The following is a 19,639-nucleotide window of genomic DNA, read 5'->3' as shown; positions in this document are numbered from 1 at the left end:
GTTTTAGGAATTAGGATTCCTCTTATTTTATGGTTATTTCTTCAATCACAGGTTCAATGTTCCTTTAATTTACTTTCTAGTTTTATTTATTCTATTACTTTAATTGTTATTTATCTTTTCAATTTGATTTATGAACTTTTCTATGTTAGAATTGAATATTCTATTTAATATTATTTGAGGTATTTCAGATTTATGATTGTTTTATTTTATTTTTTATACTTTCAATTTAATTTATGATTTATTTTCTCCCTTTGACTTTGGTTAAGTAATTGGTAACGCTTGAGTTATCAAACTCAGCAGTTGATTGGAAATTAGGATTGCTGATTGATTTGGAGCCCTCTAAAGCTAGTCTTTCCATAGGAGTTGACTAGGACTGAGGAATCAAGTTAATTAGTCCATTTGACTTTCCTTTGTTTAGTAAGGGTTAACTAAGTGGGAGCAAAAATCCAATTTTAATCACACCTGATAAGGATAACTAGGATAGAATTTTTAGTTCTCATACCTTGCCAAGAGATTCTTTATAATTATTAATTTATGTTTAAATTACTTGTTCTCTATTTCAAAAACCCAAAAATACATTTTTTTCATAACCAATAATAAATACACCTCCCTGCAATTCCTTGAGAAGACGACGCGAGGTTTAAATACTTCGGTTATAAATTTTATTGGGTTTTATTACTTGTGACAACCAAAGTTTTTCTACGAAAGGATTCTCTGTTGGTTTAGAAACTATACTACCAACGCTATTATTTTTATAAAATTCTTTACTAGCAATTAATCTAGTTTGTCACGCGTGCCCCCTTTTTTTTTTGAGGACATGGGGAATTGCATTTTATCACAAATGGGGTAGGTTTCAAGCTAAAAGGGTCCAAAAACACCCAAAATGCCATACTACATAGAAATTGGGGTGTTTGCTTTTGTGCACTAATAATCCAACCTACTTATAATCCATGCAAATCTTTATGAATAGCACAACTAGCATAATAAAATCTAACTAAACAAACTTGAAAGCTACGCAATCACCAAATTAGGCAAGAGTTTGAGGGTATATACAAAAAGGATCAAAAGGGATAGATCTCACCATGGTGGGGTGTCTCCCACCTAGCACTTTTGTTTAATGTCCTTAAGTTGGAAGGTCATGAGCTCAATTCTTGTTGCCATTAGGTGCATCTTCCAAAAAGAACACCTCCATCTCCTTGTTGCTTTTCAACTTTTCGCCATGATACAACTTTAGTCGATGCCCATTGACTTTGAAAATGTCGGAGCTTGAAGGATGGCGCAAATGATAGACACCGTACTGCTCCGCCTTTTTGACTTTGTAAGGTCCTTCCCATCTTGACCTAAGCTTTCCGGGCATCAACCTCAATCTTGAACTGTAGAGGAGGACTAGGTCGCCGGCTCTAATTTCTTTTCCTCTTATGGTCTTATCGTGCACGGCTTTCATCCTTTCCTTGTAAAGTCTAGAGTTCTCATAAGCTTCTAACCGCAAATACTCTAATTCCACTAGTTGTAGCTTTCTCTCTATTCTGGCCCCTCCCAAACTAGAATTGCACTCCTTGACGGCCCAATATGCTTTGTGATCTATCTCTACCGGTAAATGGCAAGCTTTGCCATAGACCAACCGAAAGGGACTCATGCCAATTGGCATTTTGTATGCCGTTCGGTAGGCCCATAATGCATCGGTGAGCTTAGCACTCCAATCCTTTCGATGAGGCTTCACAATTCTTTCCAATATACGTTTGATCTCCCGATTGGAAACCTCGGCTTGGCCGTTTGTCTGTGGCTGGTAGGCCATGGCTACTTTATGCATGATGCCATATTTCTTCATTAGCCCTTCCATTCTCTTATTGCAAAAATGTGAGCCTTGGTCGCTCACGATTGCTCGTGGTGACCCAAATCTATAAATTATGTTATTTCTCACAAAGAAAAGCACCACATTAGCATCGTCCGTCCGGGTGGGTATCGCTTCCACCCATTTGGACACATAATCAACGGCTAGTAGAATGTAGAGAAAACCATTAGAATTTGGGAATGACCCCATGAAGTTGATACCCCATATATAAAAAATCTCACAAAATAGCATGGTTTGTTAGGGTATTTCACCCTTCTTGGAGATATTGCCAAATTTAAGACATTGAGAACAAGATTTACAAAAGAGAGAATAGTCCTTGAAAAGAGTTGGCCACCAAAACCCACAATCTAGGATTTTTCTTGTCGTTCTTTGAGGTCCGTAATGGCCTCCTCCCTCGGAGGAGTGGCAAGCTTCCAAGATTGATTGGAATTTGGTTTGTGGAATGCACCTCCGAATTACTTGATTCGCACCACATCTCCAAAGGTATGGGTCATCCCGTACATAGTATTTGGATTCGCTTTTTAGCTTATCCTTTTGATGTTTGGAGAGATTGGGAGGAAAGGTGCGGGATACCAAGTAATTGGCGATCGATGCATACCAAGGAGTGGCTTCCGAGATTGCATGCAAGCCCTCAAAGGGAAAAGAATCATTAATAGGAGTGGTATCACCTTTGGTGTGTTCAAGGCGACTTAAGTGGTCCGCCACAAGGTTTTCCGAGCCGCTCCTATCTTTGATTTCGAAGTCAAATTCTTGCAATAATAAAACCCATATAATCAATCTCGGTTTGGACTCTTTCTTAGCCAACAAATACTTTAACGCCGCATGATCCGAGTACACTACCACCTTGGAACCAAGTAGGTATGCTCGGAATTTATCCAAAGCGAAAACTATTGACAAGAGTTCTTTCTTGGTGGTTGTGTAGTTGGATTGGGCTCCATCCAATGTTTTTTATGCATAGGCTATGACATATGGATTCTTACCCTTGCGCTGTGCTAGCACGGCTCCCACGGCAAAGTTTGAAACATCACACATCATTTCGAATGGCCGACTCCAATCCGGCCCTCGCACGATCAGAGCTTGGGTTAGTGCCACTTTAAGCTTGTCAAAAGCCTCTATGCACTCCTTGCTTAGATCAAATTCAACATCTTTTTGCAACAATCTTGATAGAGGCAATGCTACCTTACTAAAGTCCTTTATAAATCTTCGATAAAACCCTGCATATCCAAGGAAGGAATGGACTTTCCTCTCAGAAGAGGGGTAAGGCAAGCTAGATATAACATTGATCTTTTCCGGATCCACAGAAATACCATCTTTGGAAACAATATGACCTAAAACGATACCTTGCCTAACCATAAAATGACATTTCTCAAAATTTAGGACAAGGTTCGATTTAGTGCATCTTTCCAACACCTTTGCATGATTATCCAAGCATTGATCAAACGAGTCCCCATAAACCGTGAAGTCATCCATGAATACCTCCATGCATTGCTCTAGAAAATCCGCAAATATGCTCATCATGCACCTTTGGAAAGTTTCCGGTGCATTGCATAGGCCAAATGGCATACGCTTGTAGGCATAAGTTCCAAAGGGGCACGTGAATGTTGTTTTTTCTTGATCCTCTAAAGCAATATGGACTTGAAAATACCCTGAATACCCATCTAGAAATCAATAATAAGGTTTATCGGATAGCCGATCAAGCATTTGATCGATAAACGGTAGCAGAAAGTGATCATTTCTAGTGGCCGTGTTCAAACGCCGGTAGTCGATACATACCCTCCAAGAGTTTTGCACCCTCGTAGCTATAAGCTCCCCGCTCTCATTCTTGATTGTGGTTACTCCGGACTTCTTGGCCACGACTTGGACGGGACTTATCCATTCACTATCCGAAATGGGGTAGATGGTGTCCGCCTCTAGTAACCGGGTTACCTCCTTCTTGACAACCTCTAGAATGGTAGGATTCAATCGCCTTTGAGGTTGTCGAACGGGTCTAGCTCCTTCTTCTAAGAAGATCCGGTGCTCACACACTTGGGGGCTTATGCCCACTAAATCCGCCAAGCTCCATCCTATTGCTCTTTTGTTCCTCTTCAAAACATTAAGTAACTTATCTTCTTGTTGAGGAGTGAGTTCCCTTGCAACAGGTACCGGAAATTTGTGAGCTTCATCAAGATAGGCATATTTTAGATGGGGCTTCAACTCTACATGTGGTTCTTGACTTGGAATTTGAACTTCCGGTTGATTCGGATGGGGTATAATGCTCTCTTCACATTCATGGGGGTTCCCACACTTGATTCTTCAATCTTCTCTTCAATATTTGTACAATGCACTTCGGCCACAACATTGTCAATTAAGTCACACTGGAATATGGAATGGTTTTCCGGTGGGTGTCTCATGGCCTCATCAAGGCTAAAGCTAACAACTCTTCCGTCGATTTCAAAAGAATAAGTTCCCGAATAGACATCCAATTTGAACCTAGAGGTCCTCAATTGGCCTCCCAAGTAAGATAGATGATGTCCTTTCGGATTCACTAGGTGGCATCTCAAGGATATGAAAATCAAATGGAAATATCAACCCCTTTATGTTTACCAACACATCTTCCGCAATACCCGTCACAGTTATCATGCTCTTGTCCACCAAGACAAACCTAGCCGCCGACCGCTTCAACGGTGGGAGCTTCAATATATGATAAACAGAAAGAGGCATAATGCTAACACATGCACCAAGGTCGCACATATAATCAATGAATTGAACTCCATCTATGGTACAAGAGACTAAGCAAGGGCCCGGATCACCACACTTTTCCAGTATTGCTCTCATCAAAGCCGAAATAGAACTCCCCAATGGAATAGTTTCAAATTCATGGATCCTATCTTTGTTCATACACAAATCCTTAAGAAACTTTGCATATTTAGGCACTTGATGAATAGCATCAAAGAGAGGGATAGTTACCTCAACTTTCTTAAACATTTTCAGTTCTACAAGTCTTTCTTGCCAATGTAGGAAATGAAATTGGTTGAGCCACTTCCTCCAAGACTTACTCCTCTCTAGGGACTTCACCCCTTGGTTGAGGGTTTTCATCTTCAACTACCCTATGTGCTTCATCCTCCTCTTCAATTTTTTCTATCTCAACCACATTCTCTTCTTGAGCAACTATCATTGGGCTAGGTGCCTTCGAGCTCCTCTCTTTCAATTGAGTTCCGGACCTCAAGGTTATGGCATTGATGCCACCCTTGGGGTTGGGTAGAGGTTGAGAGGGTGTGGCACTAGAACTTGAAGCATCAGGAGTGGAGGTAGAAGGCGGCTCCATGCGAGCAATGAAGGCTTGGAGGGTAGAAGTAAGGCCATTAAGGCTTGAGTTGAGTGTATTTTGTAGTTCTTTTTACCATTGGAGAATGGATCAGAGTGTCTCGTCTTGATTGGAGGAAGAGGAAGGATATGTGATTTGAGGTGCTTGGGATTGGTTGGGTTGAGGTGGTTGCCTATGAGGTGGTAGGTAGGTTTAGTAGTTTCTTCCTTGGTTTGGTTGTTGATGTGGTTGGTTTTGTGAGTATCGATTTTGTGAATTATTGGTGTTCCATCTTTGGTTGCCTCCATTGTCCCTTCCTCCTTGTTGATAATTGTCCCGCCAACCTTGGTTGGAGCTATCTCTCTAACCTTGAATAAAGTTGTTACTCCCTTGATTGTAATTTCCTCCTTGTTGGGGGGTACCCTTGGTTGAAATTGGCCCCTTGTGAATGGTAGCCTTGATTAGGCCGATCATAGAAGGGATAGTCATATAAGTTATGAGTAGCCGCTAGAGTGTTATCTTCTTAGAGACTCGGACATTCATCTGTGTAGTGGGAGTAGCATGAGCAAATACCGCATACTTTTTGGGGGACCAATTGTTGGCTTTGTTGGTGTTGAGGAGGTGGTGGAGGTTGTTGATGGAATGGAGGTTGTTGTTGATTCACTTGGAGTTGCTTTAGAAGACTTGTCATCTCACACAAGATTTTGGTAAGGGTGGCGGTGCCACCACTAGAACAGACTTCATTAACGGCTCTAGGGTTATTGCTTCTTTCTCTAGCATGCAAGGTAGACTCGGCCAAGTCGGAGATCGATTGCCAAGCCACTTCCGCCGTTCTATATTTTGTCAAAGAACCATTGCTTGAAGTATCTAGAAGGATCTTATCTTTGTGGTTTCATTCCTTGACAAAAATAGCTTATTAACACAAGAGTGTCAAGCATATGGTTGGGGCATGAGTCAAGAAGCTTTCGGAACCACTCCCAATATTCATATAAAGTTTCCAATTCACCTTGGACGTTGCATGAGATTTCTTTCCGCAACTTATCAGTCACCGCCGCAGGAAAGAATTTGTCTAAGAACTCTTTTCTAAGCAAGTCCCAATCACCAACAATCTCACTTGGCAAAGAATAGAACCACTCCTTAGCTCTCCCTTCAAGAGAGAAAGAAAAAGTATACAACCAAACCGCAACTTCACTAGAGCCTTCCCGCCTAGTAGTAGAGCATACACCTTGGAAGTCCTTAAGGTGTCTAATAGGATCTTGTGTGGGAAGTCCTTGATACTTGGGAAGAAGATTGATCAAAGCCGTTTTAAGCTCAAAATTGGCATTCAAGTCCGGATGTCGAATGTGAGTAGGTTGAAGGACAAAATCCAGAGCACTGGCTTCCTTGAGAGTGACTCGCCTTGGGGTGGCCATGGTATCCGTACCTAGATCAATAGAAGAGTTATTAGTAGTGTCTATGGAAGAATAAACTATGCCTTCTTCGAATGACGATTCGGAGTCAACTTCAGATATGGTAGGTGAATTGGTAGGGACCTTTTCACCACCTCCAAAGGTTAACTGTCTCCGAGCTTGTCTAAGATGAAGTAAGGTTCTTTCTATTTCCGGATCAAATCTAGCTAAGCTCGGATCGGGTAGGGAACGCGTCATTCAAAGAGAGGTATAGTGAGCTCATGACAACATTCAAGCAAAAGGAAAACTAACACAAACAATCAAACAAAATGCAAGTAGGTACATATTCACATATCTACACTAATCAACAATATGGCACTCATGTGCACTCCCCGGCAACGGCGCCATTTTGATGAGTGATTTTATGCCAGTATAGAATTTATCAATGAATTCAATCGTAGTATAGTCTAGACCGACACGTAATTCCTCATCAAACAATCTAAAATCAATAACCGAGAGTATGACTCCCGAGTCGTTCTCCCTAGGAGTGCTCCAAGATGTACATTGTTGATTAGAAAGTGCATTGGTGTTTGGAGTTTCATATAAGAAAAGAACAAGCTAGTAATGTGAACGACAATCAAGCTATATAAAGGCCTTGGCTAGAAGTGAGAATTGGACTTCCTATTATCATTATTTCTATCCATTGTAATCTCAATTAGTTATTGCTTCACTTAGTTAACATCTAGTATTAAGGAAAGTCAAATGAAAGTAATCAATTTGGATTCTCAAATCCTAGCATAACCTTAAGGAAGTCTAGATTTAGTGACATACAAATCAACTAGCAATTTCCAATTGGCAATCAACAAAAGACATTAATAGCTCAAGTGTCTCCAATATCTCAACTTCTAAGCGAAGTAAGAAAGGTCTACTCCATAGTTAAAGTTGGCATTTTCTCAAACACTTGGAGAGCAATGAAAGACATTGTAAAATTGAGAAATAAAAGAGAACTCAAAGATACAAAAGATTAACAACAATCAAACAATTGAAGGCTAAGAACTTGAATTACCTCAATGTATCAATGGAATTAGAAGTAACAACATCCAAAACCTAAAATCCACAAGTAACTTGAACAACAAGAACTAATTTGAGAGTATGAGAATCTAGATCTACAATTGGAAGCAAAGTAGAAGAGAATTGACAATAGATCTCACCAAATTCAACAAGAGAATTCCAAATTTGAGAGGCTAACCCTAGAGAGGCTAGAGAGAAGTTGGTGTTTCTCTCTCTAAAAATGTAACTTCCAACTAAAAATATCTAAAAAATGAGTCAATACATTTGGATCCCTTCAATCCTTGGTCTTCTTATTCCTTTTCCCGCCAGAATTCTGCTCCAAACAGGGTCTGTAACTGCCCTGAAATTGCTGGTCATGCTTTCTCTTTAAAAAGTCATGTGCGGCATCGACGCGTACGCGTCCCTGGAGTTTTTACAATCCACGCGCATCCGTCAAGCGTTCGTGTGCGTCCATGGGGATCTGGCTTAGCCATGAGGATGCACTGGCTCTGGCTTTGGCTTCTTCGTGCCGGCTCGGTGTCGCGCATCCATGCGTACGTTCAAGGCACGCGTACGCATCGCTGCTCAAGATTCAAAACTTCATTTTCCATGCTCCTTCCCTTCATGCATGCTTCCTTCCTTTCCTCTAGACCATCCTTACTCTATAAGCTCTGAAATCACTTAACAAATGGATCACGGCATCGAATGGTAATGGAGGATGATTAAAATACATCAACTTCAATGTAAAAGAAGCATGTTTTCATTCATGGGGCAAAGTTGGGAAAGGAACACAAAATCATGCATTTTTATATGAATAAGTGTGAAAGATAATTGATAAAGCCCTCAAAACCCATACAAGATAAACCCTAAAAACGTGATTTATCAGATCGCTGCAACCAGAGGAGGTGTATGAGTGTGTGTGGATGCACAACAGGGAGCGCGCGCACAGGGGTCGCAAGATAACAGATGTGTGCGTACGCGTAAGCTGGTGCGTACGCACAACAAAAAAAATGCTGGGAGGGATTTAGGCGCACAGAACGTGCGGTTGCTCCCACCAGAGGGGTTACAACAGTGCGTGCGGGAGCATAATATCGTGCGCTTGCACAGAAAACTTCATTTTTTTTTTGTGAACGCTTGAGCTAAAGAGCTATGTGTGCGTGCGCACACAGGTCCATGTGCACGCACAGGGACAAAGATGGGGGAAGGTTGTTCACGCGCACAACTTGTGACGACGCTTCCACCAGAGGGGCTATGAATTAGTGTGCGGACGCACACGTCTCTGTGGCCGCACAAGAGGCACAAAAAATGGACTGCATGCGTACGCATGAGGTAGTGTGCACGCACAAGGCTAAGAAAACATGGCAGTGCGCACGCACATGCAGTGTTGGCGCTGCCACCAGAGGATGCTACAAAGGGTGTACAGACGCACAAGGGCGTGCGCTCGCACAGATGGCAAAAATTGCAGTTGCGTGCGCATGCACAGGGTGGTGTGCACGCACAGGTGCCCTATTTCACCAAAATTTTTTTCTTTTCAAAACTAAGGTTCCCTCTTATACTAAAGCAACATACCAACTCCAAAGCATTCAAAAAGCACAATTTTATAGTCCACAAGAAATTCAACTTATTCAATCCAAAAATATCAAATCAAAACTAAGTTAATCATCAAACCCAAAGAAAGCAACTAATTGAAAAAGCTATAAACAAAAGATAAAGTTGGAACAATATTACCATGGTGGGGTGTCTCCCACCAAGCACTTTGGTTTAGAGTCCTAAGTTGGACTTTGCATGGCTTCATTGGTCACTTGAAACTTCTCCAAGGAGGAACATCTCCCACTCCTTGGCATTCTTGGGTTGAGTGTCATCTCTTGAATTAAACTTCTTGGCAACCTTCTCTTCTTATTGTTCCTTGCCAACCTCAACCACTTCATCTTCAACTATATCGCACCCAAAGATAGAATAAGATTCGAAGATGGGTTTCCTTGACTCTTCCAATGTGAATCTTGCTACCTTGCCATCGGCTTCAAAAGGAATAGACTCCGGAGTGTGCGTCAAGCTTGAATTGGGATGTCTTTAGGAATGGCCTTCCAAATAGAATGGATGATGGCTTGTCTGAGTCAATGGGAGGAGTCTCCAAAATATGGAAATCCACCGGAAAGAGTAAACCTTGGATGTCAACCAAAAGATTTTCTGCGATCCCCACAACTGAGACAATGCTCTTATCGGCCAACACGAATCTCGCCCCGGACCTCCTTCAGGGTAACAAGTTCAATCTCTCATAAATGGGGAGTGGCATAATGCTTATGGATGCCCCCAAATTACACATCCAGTCTGTGAACTTAATCCCACCAATCAAGCAAGTAACCAAACATGGGCCGGGATCATTGCATTTTTCAGGAATTAAAGAAGAGATAGAATCATCTCCCGGCCTTTTGTTGAGTTTGCCAATTTTCTCCTTGTGGGTACAAACGTCCTTGAGGAACTTGCCATATTTGGGCACTTTTTGAATGGCCTAAAATAGAGGGACGGAGAGTTCAACACTCTTAAAAATTTCTACCATGTTGGAGTCAAGTTGTTCTTTTCCTTCTCAACCCCTACCTAATCCCAAAGGTAGCATCAATGCCATCACCTTGAGGTCCGGAACCACACTGCAAGAGAGGAACCATGAGGAGCCAAGCCCACCAGAAGACGCCCCAACTGAGAATGTGGTGGACGTGGAAGATGCTGAAGAGGAAGAGGAGGTACAAGACATAGTTGAAGAAGAAGCAGTTCAACCAAGGAATGGAGAACCAAAGGAAGTTGAAGCTGTACAAGACGCCATCCCGATCCCATTTCCACACCTTGCAAAGAAATCAAGAAAGCAGATGGAACTTGATCCCAAAATGGTAGAAATATTCAAAAAGGTTGAGGTAACTGTTCCCCTTTTTAATGTCATTCAGCAGGTACCTAAATACGCAAAGTTTCTAAAGGATTTATGCATTCATAAAGATAAAATTAATGAGTTAGAAACTATTCCTTTAGGTAGTTCTATATCTGCTTTAATGGGAGGTATACCTGAAAAATATAGTGATCCAGGTCCATGCATGGTTAACTGTACCATTGGAGGTGTAATATTTTCTGATTGCATGTGTGACTTAGGAGTGTGTGTTAGTATAATGCCATTGTCTATATATGATACCTTGAGGCTCCCTCCCTTAAAAAGGTCGGCAGCTCATTTTGTGTTAGCAGATAAGAGCATTATTACAGTAGTTGGAATTGCTGAAGATGTATTAGTGTGCATTAAGGGGCTCATATTTCCTATTGACTTCTATATCCTGGAAATGCCCCCTAATGACTCAGGCAGACCATCATTAATCCTGCTTGGAAGACCATTCCTGAAGACTTCAAAGTTCAAGCTGGATGCATTCTCAAGAACTTATTCCTTTGAGATAGATGGTAGAGCAGTGAGTTTCAATTTAAATGAAGCTATAAAGCACCCTCCGGAAGATCATTCTATCTTCCAGTGCGACATCATTGATGAAACTGTAATTGAAGTTCACCAAGAAGAAATAGAAGAGAAGCACATGGAGCAAAGTCCAAGTGTGGGGACACCCTTTTAACACAATGCGGACACTTTGCCATTATCACTAGCCCTGAATGATCCAGAGCCTAGTCATGAGCAGAAATTGGAATTAAAGCCCCTTCCTCCACACCTCAAGTATGCTTACCTTGAGGATAATCAAAAGTTCCCAGTTATCATTGCAAGGGAACTCACTTCTCAACAAGAAGAGCAACTGCTCAGTGTGCTGAGAAAACATAAGAAAGCAATTGGATGGAGTTTGGTGGATATAGTAGGCATCAGCCCTCAAGTTTGTGAACACAGAATATTCTTAGAAGAGGGAGAAAAGCCTGTCCATCAGCCTCAAAGAAGATTGAATCCAACCATCATAGAAGTTGTCAAGAAAGAAGTGACCAGGCTACTTGAAGCAGATATCATTTATCCCATCTCAGACAGTGAATGGGTCAGTCCAATACAAGTGGTGCCCAAAAAGTCTGGAGTCACAACAGTCAAGAATGAGCATGGAGAGCTCCTGACAACTAGAGTGTATAATTCATGGAGGGTCTGCATTGACTATAGGCATCTCAACCAAGCTACTCGTAAGGATCATTACCCCTTGCCATTTATTGATCAGATGCTTGATAGCCTGTCAGGTAAATCCCATTATTGCTTTTTAGATAGCTATACAAGCTACTTTCAAATTCATATAGCTTCTGAAGATCAGGAGAAGACTACTTTTACATGTCCCTTTGGAATGTATGCATACAAAAGGATGCCCTTTGGCTTATGTATTACACCAGCTACTTTTCAAAGATGCATGATGAGCATCTTTTTAGATCTTATTGAGAATTGTATGGAAGTTTTTATGGATAATTTTAGCGTATATGGTGATTCATTTAGCCTTTGCTTGGATAGTTTGTCTAGAGTATTAGACAGGTGTGTTAGTTCAAACCTTGTATTGAATTTTGAAAAATGTAACTTTATGGTAAAACAAGGATCTAGTACTGGTATTTCTATAGATCCAGCAAAGGTAGATGTCATTTATAGTTTACCTTACCCCTCCTTTGTGAGGGAAGTCCGTTCGTTCCTTGGCCACGCAGGTTTTTACAGAAGATTCATTAAGGACTTCAGTAAGGTAGCATTGCCTTTATCCAGACTGTTGCAGAAAGATATTGAGTTCGAGTTCAGTGAAAATTGCATGCAAGCATTTGATAAGCTAAAGATCGCCCTAACTCAAGCTCCGATTGTGAGAGGACCAGACTGGAGCCAACCATTTAAAATTATGTGTGATGCCTCCAACCATGCAGTAGGAGCGGCACTGGCTCAGTGCAAAGGTAAAGACCCTTTTGTAATTGCTTATGCGTCTAAGACTTTAGACGCTGCTCAGTCTAATTACACCACTACTGAAAAAGAACTTCTAGCTATTGTTTTTGCTCTGGATAAATTCCGAGCCTATTTACTTGGTACTAAGGTGGTAGTGTACTCAGATCATGCAGCTCTAAAATATTTATTAGCTAAAAAGGAGTCCAAACCAAGGCTAATACATTGGATACTGTTACTGCAAGAATTTGATTTAGAAATTAAGGATAGGAGTGGTAACCAGAATTTAGTGGCAGACCACTTGAGTCGCCTTGAACACATTAAGCATGACTCCACCCCTATAAATGATGCTTTCCCATTTGATAGTTTGCATGCAGTATCTGAAGTAGTTCCTTGATATGCACCTGTAGCTAATTATCTAGTTAGCCACACTTTCCCTCCAAATTTCACTAAGCATCAAAGGGACAAGCTGAAAAGTGAGTCTAAATATTATATATGGGATGATCCATATTTATGGAGGTGAGGTGCTGACCAGGTAACTAGATGATGTGTACCACAATCAGAATTCCAGTCCATTTTAGAGGCCTGCCACTCATCTGAGAGTGGAGGACATTTTGGCCCTCAAAGAACAGCTAAAAAAATTCTAGACTGTGGATTCTGGTGGCCCACTCTTTTTAAAGATGCTGCTGAATTTTGTAAATCTTGTTCCCCTTGCCAAAGGTTTGGTAATATATCCAAGAGGGATGAGATGCCTCAATAGATTATGCTTTTCTGTGAAATTTTTGATGTTTGGGGCATTGACTTCATGGGACCCTTTCCAAACTCTAACGGTCACCTTTATATACTGTTAGCTATAGATTATGTTTCTAAATGGGTGGAAGCAATTCCTACCCGTACTGATGATGCTAACACTGTTGTTTCCTTTGTTAGAAACTATATTATTTTGTCGCTTTGGGTCACCACGAGCAATCGTGAGTGATCAAGGCACTCACTTTTGTAATAGGAGACTGACAGGATTACTGAAAAATCATGGGATTGTTCATAAAGTAGCAACAACTTATCATCCCCAAACCAATGGACAAGCAGAAGTGTCTAACAGGGAGATTAAACGCATTCTGGAGAAGATAGTAAAACCTCATAAGAAGGACTGGAGTGGCAGGCTACAAGATGCACTCTGGGCATATAGAACCGCGTACAAGACACCCATTGGGATGAGCCCCTTTCGCTTAGTATACGAAAAGGCTTGCTGATGAGCGGATAATTTATACGCTTTTTGGCATTATTTTTAGGTAGTTTTCAGTATGTTTTAGTTAATTTTTATTATATTTTTATTAGTTTTTAAATAAAAATAACATTTCTAGACTTTACTATGATTTTGTGTGTTTTTCTATGATTTCAGGTATTTTCTGGTTGAAATTTAGGGACCTGAGCAAAAATCTGATTCAGAGGATGAAAAAGGACTGCAGATGCTGTTAGATTCTGACCTCGCTGCACTCAAAATGGATTTTCTGGAGCTACAGAAGCCCAATTGGCACGCTCTTCATTGCGTTGAAAAGTAGACATCCTGGGCTTTCCAGCAATATATAATAGTCCATATTTTGCCCAAGTTTTGATAACGCAAACTGGCGTTTGAACGCCAAATTTCTACCCTATTCTAGCGTTAAACGCCAGAACTAGCATAAAAGCTGGAGTTAAACGCCCAAACTGGGAGCAAAGCTGGCGTTTAACTCCAAGAAAAGCCTCTACATGTGAAAGCTTCAATGCTCAGCCCAATCACACACCAAGTGGGCCCGAAAGTGGATTTCTGTATTATTTACTCATTTCTGTAAACCCTAGGTTACTAGTACATTATAAATAGGACCTTTTACTATTGTGTTTTCAACGGTGGAGTTTCTACACCCCATAGATTAAGGTGTGGAGCTCTTCTGTTCTTCATGAATCAATGCAAGTACTACTATTTTTCTATTCAATTCATGCTTATTTTTATTCTAAGATATTCATTCGCAAACAAGAACATGATGAATGTAATGATTATGTGACACTCATCACCATTCTCACTTATGAACGTTTGCCTGAAAACCACTTCTGTTCTACATGAAAACAAGCTTGAATGTGTATCTCTTGGGTTTCTAATCTAAGATTAAAACCTTCGTGGTATAGGCTAGAATTATTGGCGGCCATTCTTGAGATCCGAAAAGTCTAAACCTTGTCTATGGTATTCCGAGTAGGATCTGGTATGGGATGACTGTGACGAGCTTCAAACTCACGAGTATTGGGCGTAGTGACAGACGCAAAAGGATCAATGGATCCTATTCCAACATGAGTGAGAACCGACAGATGATTAGCCGTGCGGTGACAGCACATTTGGAACATTTTCACTGAGAGGACGGACGGTAGCCATTGACAACGGTGATCCCCCAACATACAGCTTGCCATGGAAAGGAGTATGAATGATTGGATGAAGACAATAGGAAAGCAGAGGTTCAGAAGGAACAAAGCATCTTCATACGCTTATCTGAAATCCCACCAATGAATTACAAAAGTACTTCTACCCCATTTTATATTTTATTTATATTTTAATTATCAAAACTTCACAACTATTTGAATCCGCCTAACTGAGATTTACAAGATGACTATAGCTTGCATAAAGCCGACAATCTCCATGGGATCGACCCTTACTCACGTAAGGTATTACTTGGACGACCCAGTGCACTTGCTGGTCAGCTGCACGGAGTTGTGAAGAAGTGTGTGATCACGATTTCGTGTACCACTTGCCACCTTCCAGTGGAAGTGGAACACAAGGCTTTCTGGGCTGTGAGGGAGTACAATATGAATTTTGAAGAAGCTGGTGCTGAAAGGAAGCTGTAACTAGCAGAATTGGAGAATCTTCGCCTAGAAGCATATGACAATTCCAGGCGATACAAAGAAAAGATGAAGGCTATCTATGACAAGCACATAAAAAGGAGAGAATTTAGACCAGGAGAGTTAGTTCTTCTATATAACTCCAGACTGAGGCTTATGCCAGGCAAACTGAGATCAAGATGGGAAGGTCCTTATAGAGTAGAAAAGGCAGAGTTATACGGAGTTTTTCACCTGCGTCATCCTTCTAGCTCCAAATTCATCAAGGTCAATGGACATCGCCTAAAGCTTTATCATGGAGAAAGGATTAAGGATCACAAAGAACTAGAGGTTTTCCTCTTGGAAGACCCCCAACAGAAGTAGAATGAGTCTGAAGAACGTCCAACTTAAGAACGTAAAAGCAAAGTGCTAGGTGGGACACAACCCACCATGGTATGATCGTTCAGTTTCAGTCTTAGTTTTATGTTACTTTATTCTATTTTTATTTTTTGTTAATGACTCTTCTCATAATCTCTGCATATACCCTGCATTTGCATTTGCATACTGCATAAAAAAAAACGTACGCAACGCGTCCGCGTCATAGGTGCATTCGGAAGAAAAGTGAATTGAACAGAAAGTCACGCGGGAGCGTGGCTGGAGGCGTGCCTTAGGTACAAACACGACCACGCGAACGCGTTGCTGACGCGTCCGCGTCATTTGTGAAACCAGCCTTCCACACGTGTGCGTCGCCCATGCGCACGCGTGACCCTGAAAAATCAACGTAAAGAGGTATATGGCAACAAGTTGTGATGGAGTGGGGCTAGACTTGTGCTAGAAACACAAGCCCTACCACGCGTCCGAGTCATTTTCAGCATATGGCCATTCACGCGTGCGCGTCACCCACGCGCATGCGTCACCTCAAATTTTGGCTATATACAAACGAAACAGAGAGTTGTGCATACGCGAGGCTGCACTCGCGCCAATAGCACAAATCTGGCCACGCGATCGCGTGACCCACGCGTCCGTGTCACATGCGACGCACAACCTATCCAGAACAGCGCCAAATATCTTATCTTTTCTTTCCCCCAAATCCAAATCTTTTTCTATCCCTTCTTATTTCATTCTTCTCCTTTCTTCCTTCTTTATTCTTTCTCCATTTTTACTTTCTCCCTTCCTTATTTTTCACATCCATTATCAATGTTCTTTTCTTTGTTTCCTTACTTTTTACTTTTTCTTTATTATTTTTTATTAATATTTTCTTCTTCATTTTCTTTTCACTTTCATCATCTATATTTTTTTCTTTCTTTTTCTTTTCTTTTTATTCCTTTAATTGGTGTTAGAAATTTAATTGGGTAATTATTTTCTTTTACATTTTGCTTGTGAGTATATTAAGGTATTGTTTGACAATTAATATTACTTCTTAAAGGGTTGCTTGCATGTTCAATTTAATATTTTCAATAACATATTTACCATGCATGCTAAGTGTTTGTGAAAAAACCCGTATGGCATCATGCATTACTTTTATGTCATTCTACTACTCTAATGCCTGTTTTTTTTTCTCACAAAACCCCTTTTATATTTTATTGATTAAATATAATTGTTAATACAAATAGGTTGTTAGTTTGAAAGAGTTGATAATCTAACTTGGACATTTAATGCTTGATCTATGCTACTCATGCCTTTGCCGGCATGCCAATAAACATCTTGCATTTAATTGTCATCACCTACACTTGCTATATTTCCAGTGATGAACTTTTCACATGTAGTCATGACCATGTGTTAACGACATCCTTCTTTACCGTGCATTGATTATCACACATCCTGTCTTCTTCCTTGCTCTAACCCTTGAAGTTTTAAAAGTACTTACCTTTTCCCTTTCAAGATGGCCACCAAGAAGGGTAAAGAGAAAGCTACTCCCAAACCACCAGCAAGGAAAGGAACAAAAAGAGCACTAATAGTAGAGCCATCTTCAACAGCGGTGAAACCCTCAACAAAATGAATTATAACAATGAGTACCTTCTTATCCTCCCGACCAACATTGCTGAATTTGTTGAGCCCCGCATTGAGCAAAGACAATGGGAATTCCTACAGAGACAACCACGGCAGGTTAATCTATCATGGGTAGTTGAATTCTACTCCAATTTTCACATGCCAACCCTGCAGTTTGTCTATGTCCGTCAGAAGCAAGTCCCCATAACTGAAGAAGCCATTCAGCAAGCTTTAAATCTTCCCCCTGCTCCAGAAGGATTGGACGCATTCCAAGAAGCCTCACTCAAGCGCCAGACATACCAATTTGACTGGGATGCCGTTCTCAGAGTTATCGCAAAACCTGGCAGCATATGGATCTACGGATACTATCGGTCCCGACCTAAGAGCATATTGGCTTCAGCACTCACCTTGGAGGCTCGAGTATGGGCACAAATCATGTCCCATTACGTCTTTCCAAGAACTCACGAGTCCTCCTTCATTGCAGACATGGCTATTCTACTCTGGTGTATCCTTAGAGACCAGCCTCTAAACTTACCGAGACACATCCGAAATGCTATGGGACACGTACAAATTGTGGGCAACTTACCTTTTCCAGCCTTAGTTTCAGATCTAGTCTCAGCAGCCAGAGTCTCCTACAGAGCTGGGGACACCAAAGCCATGATTCCACGGGATGATCAGTACGTCCCTAACGGGAAATATATCAGACCTCCAGCAGCCACTATCAACCGGAGTACAAAACCAGTGGAAGATATCCCTTCTCCTACCACATCACAAGCACCTTCAACAAATCAGCTACTCCTACAGATAATTCAAAAGTTAGACCGGCTTGAGCAGAAAGGAAAGCAAAGGGAGCGCCGTAATAAGTGCCGATTTACATACCTCAAGGAGCTGATTATTGGTAACCACCCACCTAAAGAAGACCCAAATACCCCAGACTCCACTTCATTTACCAGCATAGGGAGCCATGACGGTCCCGATGGTGGAGATGCTGCTACCAGCCCCCCTTTGTTCCTGACTGATGGCACCGAGGACGGTGCAAAGCTTTAAGTGCGGGGAGGTCGGTCAGTACCTGACTTCCGAAGGTAATTTCTCTTCCTTAACACCAATAAAATAGGATATTTATTTTATTTTTTTTCTTTTGTTAGAATAGGATAGATTGCATAGAAATAGGTAGTTGCATGCATGTTCTATTTGGTTAAAAAAAATTAATAAGTTTCTTTTTAAGACCCTATTTTTGAAAAAAAAAATTTCACTAATTTAAATCAAAATTTTTGTGTTAAAATTGTTAGAAGTTGTATTTGGAACATAGTTTAAAAAGCTAAGAACACACAACCTGTGAGATTTGAGCCTAATTACATGGTTACATTATTTAACCATAAATATTATTCTTGTGTGTTTACTTCTCTATGATTGTAATCTTTATTTTGTTCCATCCTATATGTCCAATGTTTAATGTGTTATATGCATGCATATAATTGAGGCCATTATTTTATTAACTCACTTACCCCAAATAGCCTACCCTTCCATTTACCTTTGTTAGCCACTTTGAGCCTTTTAAATCCCATTTGTTCTATATTTTACTAGCCTTATGCGGAAAAATAATTCAATATCCGAATTGAATCTTTTGTTAGCTTAAGATAGAAATTGTGTATCAATTGAGTATGGGAAGATTGTGGGAACATGGGTTAATAAGGGAATGTGTCATGATAAAATAATGGGAATTTGGGTACCTACTCATGTGAAACTAGAAAAATTGAAAATCCATGTGCATTGATAATGTTATGTTTATTTTTATGCTAAAAAAATCCAAAAATACTCAAGTAATTAAGTAATTAAATAAGGGAACAAAATTACCCCAATGCTAAGTTAAGTTAATGAAAAGATCAATGCATATGTGATAAAAATTAAAGGAAAAGTTGATGCATGAGTATGTAATGCAAAAGTGAGAATTTTGGGTAGCTAGGCATGAACTTAAAGTATATAGAATGTGTATATAGGTAAGAGCTTAGGTTAATCAAGGATTCAATTTATAGCTCACTTAGCCATATATATACCCTCACCTTTACCTTGACCCCATTACAACCTTGAAAAGACCTCATGATATTTGCATTGGTACATTAAATATTTGTTGATTGATTAGGTGAAGAACAAGGTTTAGAAAGCATGATTAGAGAAGAGTAGAGTGATTACCCTATACACTAGAGAGACTAGAGTGCATATACACCACCAGTGAGGGTTCAATACTTAATTCTATGTTCCCTACTTTCATGAGCTGTCTTCTTACAAGTTTACTTGTCTTTACTGTATAGTTTGAATTAGTGGGGTTTGAGTTATTTTTGTCTTGAAGAACTTATTTATTTTAACCAAGTAGACAGAATCATATA

At 40.5% G+C, this 19,639-nt stretch overlaps 1 protein-coding gene across 1 annotated transcript; it reads right to left on the bottom strand.

Moving 5' to 3' along the window:
* On the bottom strand, positions 1,145 to 1,795 carry LOC107640781. The gene is made up of 2 exons (XM_016344281.1): positions 1,738 to 1,795; positions 1,145 to 1,605 (listed from the first exon to the last, which is right to left on the bottom strand). The coding sequence occupies exons 1-2, from the start codon at positions 1,793 to 1,795 to the stop codon at positions 1,145 to 1,147; spliced, it is 519 nt and encodes a 172-aa protein (XP_016199767.1).

Source organism: Arachis ipaensis, chromosome B05, assembly GCF_000816755.2.
Source record: "Arachis ipaensis cultivar K30076 chromosome B05, Araip1.1, whole genome shotgun sequence".
NCBI lineage: Eukaryota > Viridiplantae > Streptophyta > Magnoliopsida > Fabales > Fabaceae > Arachis > Arachis ipaensis.
Note: the sequence above shows the minus strand (reverse complement) of the source record. Positions and strands in the feature narration are given on the sequence as shown.